The sequence below is a fragment of the Bison bison genome, unplaced genomic scaffold (assembly GCF_000754665.1).
Source record: "Bison bison bison isolate TAMUID 2011002044 unplaced genomic scaffold, Bison_UMD1.0 scf7180017864171, whole genome shotgun sequence".
Taxonomy (NCBI): domain Eukaryota; kingdom Metazoa; phylum Chordata; class Mammalia; order Artiodactyla; family Bovidae; genus Bison; species Bison bison.
The window spans coordinates 2,088,673-2,094,672 of NW_011494743.1; the positions used below are offsets into that span (position 1 = coordinate 2,088,673).

General features: G+C 37.3%; 1 protein-coding gene across 3 annotated transcripts in view; it reads left to right on the forward strand.

Moving 5' to 3' along the window:
* ZCWPW2 (zinc finger, CW type with PWWP domain 2) overlaps positions 1–5,745 on the forward strand; it is a 143,994-nt gene extending 138,249 nt beyond the window's left edge. For all 3 annotated transcript variants that reach the window (XM_010842050.1, XM_010842051.1, XM_010842052.1), the window contains exons 8-9: positions 1,820–1,944; positions 5,099–5,745. In XM_010842050.1, coding sequence (XP_010840352.1) covers positions 1,820–1,944; positions 5,099–5,260 — 287 coding nt within the window. In that variant the 3' untranslated portion in view covers positions 5,261–5,745. The remainder of the gene's footprint in view (positions 1–1,819; positions 1,945–5,098) is intronic.
* Positions 5,746–6,000: the final 255 nt, after the last annotated feature.

Genomic DNA, 6,000 nt, shown 5'->3' on the forward strand with positions numbered 1-6,000 from the left:
CATGAACTTTCAGCTGCTCTACGTCTGTGATGTGGTTTTTGGTGACCTGCCAATGTGTAGTGGATGATGGGGTGTATGTCAGATTTGTATAACCAGAGTGGAAGATGATGGGGTGTGTGTCTTTCTCTCTGAGTCATGCTGCCCTTGGAAGACTTTTCAGGGCCCCATCTGTCTGCTGTGCAGGAGCAGGTCACTAGCCTCCTCCCTTGATCTTTACTTCAGAAAGATTCGATATCAATTGAAAATGTTTGTTTTATTTAAATAGGGAACTCCGTTGATATTGTTAATCAGCAATTGGGTCTATAGAGTTATAATAGGTATTTATATCTTTCTTGGGAATATTATATCAGCAAGTTCAACAAATTACCAGATATTTTGCTTACTTACATATTTCTGTCACAGTAGCAGAAAAATCACACAGCCTTTATAAGTATGTGAATTAAAAAAAAAAAAAACTAGATTAGGCAGTTAAGATGCATTGATATTTTGATTAAGAATAAACTAGGGCTTTCCGGGCAGCTGAAATGGTAAAGAATCTGCCTGCAATGCAGGAAAACTGGATTTGATCTCCTGGAGAAGGGAATGGCTACCCACTCCAGTATTCATGCCTGGAGAATTCCATGGATAGAGGAGCCTCGCGAGCTACAGTCCCTGGGGTCACAAAGAGTTGGACACGACTGAGCAACTAACACTTTCACTTTACATATTCAGCCTGGATTTAGTCTTGACACTTAATTACTGGCTTCCCCTTTTAAACAGTAGTTTTAATAGTTTATTTCAGGGCTTAACAAATTGTGGCTCACGATTATCAGTTGTTGCTTGTTCTCGTAAATAAAGTTTTATTGGGACACAGCCACTCCCATTTGGTTGAAGGTGGCGCTGTGGCAAAGAATCTGCCTACCAATATAGGAGGCGCAAGAGACACAGACAGGTTCAATCCCTGGGTTCGGAAGTTTCCCTGAAGAGGAAATGGCAGTCCACTCCAATAGCTTTCCCTGGAAAATCCCGTAGATAGAAGAGCATGGTGGGCTACAGTATGTGGGGTTGCAAAGAGTTAGAAATGACTGAGCATGCACTCACATATGCTTTCTAACAGCAGAGTTGAGTAGTTGTGATGCAGACCATCTGGCCCACAAAGCCTGAAATATTTACTCTCTTGTCCTTCCTAGAAAAAAAGTTGCTGATCCCTGGTCTTTAAGTAACAACTTAATTTGGTGCCCTTGGCTTCTTATTTTAAAAATACACATGTATACCCATGGCTGATTCATGTGAATGTATGGCAAAAACCACTACAATATTGTAAAGTAATTAGCCTCCAATTAAAATAAATTAATTAATTTTTTAAAAAATAAATAAAAATAAAATAATTTAGTGTCTGGGATACTTATAGTCTACATATAGCAAGAATGTCACTTGCATTTGTCAAGGAATACTTATAAAAGATTCACCTGGAAATCCACAGTAATTTTGCATCAAGCAGAGGCTATAACTGAAAGTTACACAAAATACTTTTTACCTTGTTCAGTTCAGTCACTCAGTCGTGACCGACTCTTTGAGACCCCATGAACTGCAGCATGCCAGGCTTCCCAGTCCATCACCAACTCCTGGAGCTTGCTCAAACTCGTGTCCATCAAGTTGGTGATGCCATCCAACCATCTCATCCTCTGTCGTCCCCTTCTCCTCCTGCCTCATAACATTTAGAAAATGTCCTCTTTGAGGGTGGTTAAGATTATGAATTAGATAGAATTAATTAAGGTGTAGGTTTCTTTGTGTTTTTTTGTTGTTGTTGTTTTTTACTATATTAACAACGTTTCTTCAGTTGTCTCTGAGACAGAATTTTTACTGAAAGAGCTGGAGCAAATGCTAGAGCAAGCCCTGGAGCACACAACCACCCAAAGGGAGTTTGAAGAGGAGTGCGGGGAGGAAGTGAATACAGGAGAAAAGGTAGGATCCATAATGACCATCAGGCCTAAAGAGCAACCTCAGATCCTTAAATGGCAGAAGTTGTTCCCAGATATTCATTTTCATTATGTGGGAAATTCCTTTCACTTCTGAAATGTGAGCCCTTGGTTATCATGAGGTGAACAAGAAACTAGTAGCCTGTGGAAAAATCAGAATGCATCTGTCAGTCTTTGAAAAAAATATACTTGAGCCAAGGAGCTGTTTTATTTTGGATCTTTGGGGCTGGAATGAAGAGAGATAGTGAGACTCACTGACGCCAGGGAGGTACTGATCTTCGCATTCAGGAGAAGCACCAGAACAAGAGGCCCCCCGGAAACCTGCCCTGCCTGGTCGTGCACAGGGCTGACCTCCATGGGGCATTTTTCACCAGATTCTATTTCACTACTCTTAACCGGGTAGTTTTTTCTTTTTCCTTTTGGCCAGCCATGTTGGGCTGAGAAAGGCCATGTGTGCTTACTGTATTCAATACTTATCAAGGACAGCAGAAATTTTAAGTTGGTTGACACATTGCTCAGCACAACAGCAAGCCCAGGTCATTAACACAGAGCAGCAAGGTAGCAGGTGTGAAAGAAGTCAGCCGTGAGGCAGACGCTTACACAGGTGGCCCAGCTGTTCCCTGTGTGGTTAGGAGGGAAATGGCAGTGAGGAGCTCTGGGTCCTTCCAGTTTCATTCCTTTTCTCATTTCTTGTTTGGCTCTCCACTGTGCCTGGAGTCAGGAAACGGGGGATGGGAGACGGGCTCGGGATACTGTCCTTGTGTCCCCTTCCTGGTCCAGGCATTGAGGACTCAGGACTGGCTAAGGTTGCCTGTCACTTGCCTCAGAGGATTGTTAAATGAGGCAAACCAGAAAAAGTGCTTTGCAGAGTAACTGACTCCTAAGACTGGCCATTATTACAGACAAGAATTGGCAGTGGCAACCTCTGGAGGGAATAGGAGCTAAGAATTCCTCACCTGGTCTCTGTTACCACATCCTCACTTTGCAAAACTACCCATCCCCAAGTCTTCTGTGCTGAGGTGCAGAAAAGGTGGCTTTGTAAATGGACAAGATTGTTCATCCACTTTGGCTGATTTCATTCATAACTTCAGCAAGAACAAAGATGATTCTTAAAGACTTCCTAGATTAAGTTACAAATCATGAAAATGCACAAAATTCGCTGTTGAGATCAAACTGTAAAGGAAAATAAAATTTAAATAAATAAAATTATTGGTAAAAACACTGAGTTGAAAAACATAATTGTTTTCTTGGTCAGTGATCTCAACTTGTTCTTGAATTGCCATGAATTGTGAATACTATTTCTCTGATTAGACTCCCTTTAAAAAAAAAAAAAAAAATCTTGTTCTCTCTGTAGATCTTACCCCTCGTAGAACAAGAGCTATAGATTGGTGACATTTATTGTATACATGTAGTTAATATATAAATTATTCTTTTCTGGCAAATGTGTATTTTGTTTGAGCACCATATGGTTTTGTGCAGTGTTTTTTTTTTCCGTCTTAGCAGTTTGTCTATTCAAAAATACAGGCAGGTTGATTTTTATAGAAATGTCCTGGAGCTTTTACAGCCACAAAATTGGCTTCTATTTTGCCATTATAACTAGTAACTTGATAGAACAGAAAATTACTTCTGATTTTTATGTCTTAAGGTAAAATACATAGTTTTAATACATCACCAGGCAGGAGCTTGCTCTTTGTTTTAGATTCCTGTAATGTTTTATGCTTTCAAAAGGCATTTAGGAATTATAAAAATTAACTGTTTTAACTTGCTGGCAGGCAGGTGAGTGCTGCCTGCTGACTGGCTCTAAGCCTCTCTCCACACAGAGCTTTAGAAGCCTGGAATTCATGCCAGGTTGGGGTACTTACTGCCTTGTTCACTTTTAAATGAGGAGAATAGCAATGAGACCAGCTGTCAGAGCTGGAGCAATTTCCAGCTTATAGGTAAAGAAATGATCACCTAAGGGATTTCTTTTCTCCTTTCTTTTCTTCCTTCCTTCCTTTTTTTTTTTTTTGTGTTAGTAGGAAAAATTAATATGGCTTCCAAAGGTAATACTGTTTAACACTGAAGATGTGTTTTGTTTTTAGAAAGTGGTTAAGTGTTTTGTTAAAGAAAGTGGTCTTTTATAAGCTAACACACCAGAAGAGGATATACCTGATAATTTTGAAGTTCTGAGCATGTTTATTCTCTGGGCAGATATTGTTTGAGCTGTTTTCAAAGTTGTGAATGTGATGTTTTCATCATGCATTTCATGTGTGAGGTTTCAAGTTGATTACTCTCAAGCACTTATACTAATGAATTGAGAATAGCACCATGAACAAAAGCATACACACATGGATAATCAAAATCCATTTTTGTTTGTCATTCAAGTACTCAGAGATTGTTTTCCTCAGTAGACTCACCTTTCTAATTATGTTCTTAGCTAACATTAACACTGGTTGACATGCCCTAACTTTGAAAAAAATGGAAGGGAATTAATTTCAGACTGTTATAAAATCCACCTAAATAATTCACAAACTAGATAATCCATATACAAATAAGACAGAGTTTACTGAATACCTCTCTGTATTAAAAGGTACACTTTTGATACATGAAAGTAGAAAGTACTTGTATAAACTGCATGAGTTTTTTTTTTTTTTTTCCACATTATGTGGGAAGTTGCCTTTGCCTTTAATGAACCTTGAAGTTGTAAATCTCGTGTGTGCATTTGTGTGTTTGCCTTGTTTTTACCTGTGTCCTTTCCAACTAAACCAGCGCACACACTTACTATTCGTAAGGAATGCAGGTGCTTATGAGAAGACGGTCATCGGAAGTGTGACTAAAACAGTTTTCACTTGTATTCTCCGTAATGGTCAATTTAAAAATAAAAAACATAGAAAACTTGCAGAATTTTAATTTTAATGATCACATTTTTCCAATTCAAAAAGTTAAAGCTAAAAATGTATGATGTCGAGGAGCAGAGATAGGACTAAATATTCAGTTACTTTTACACTGACACTTACTGTATATTTTATGTGGGGATCATTATTTGACCACCAGCATAACAGAACACCTTGTTAAGGAGTTACTGACACTTTTATATTTTGTTCAGATAATTAAGCCTGGTCTTCAAGTAAATTTGATGACTTCTGTGGTTATTTTTACAGTTACCTAAATGTGGCCCTGAAGTTCCTGCAGGCAGCTCTCTTGAAAACCACTGTGAAGAGGACTGTCTTATAATTGATGGGCGAAGGTTAAAGGCTGGAGAATGTATTGAAAATATAACTAAGAAGTTTAAAGAAATAGATGCTTTGATGTCTGAATTATAAGGCATTATAATGCCCTGTCTTATATAGGGCATTATAAGATATTTTCAAAAGTTAATTATAAAAACATTTACATCTTTACATTTGCCCAAAGTTAAAACTTAAAAATGTTTTATGAAACATTTTACCAAAGTTGTTATTTATAATAACTTTCTACTTTGTATTTTGAGAATATCCATTGTTTTGAGAGAGAATCAGGTGGTATTTAAATTAATGTTGTAATTTTAGAATCTGAGAACCCTGATATTTATATTTGTAGATTTTTTTCTTGTTTGCCTTAATTTTAAAATAGTTTATGAAACTTACTTCACAAATACATGCTTTATAATGATTTAATTTATATCCTTTGTTCAAGTGTGGCTAACTTAAAATGACTGCTAATGCTATTATAATTCTTACAAATAATTCAGATCCAATATTCTTAGAGAATGTATATTTGTAGTAGAAATAAGCTACTGCAAAATAAAAGGAAATAATAAAAAATAATTGTGTAATAGAATTGGAGCTTTTCTAAAAAAACAAAAATGTTAATTGCCTTATTATTTTGGAAACAGTCGTTTCAACCACAGTTCCCAAACTGACAATTTAGTAGAGTCTGTGAAGGGTCTTTGGAAGATCAGAATCCTGGACCCTTCCCTGCTGAGCCAGAATCTCTGGAGGCAAGGATGGGAAATGCAATTTAAAATATAGAGATAAGTTAAACATCTTCACTGCAGAAAAATCGAAACAATATAGAAAAGTAA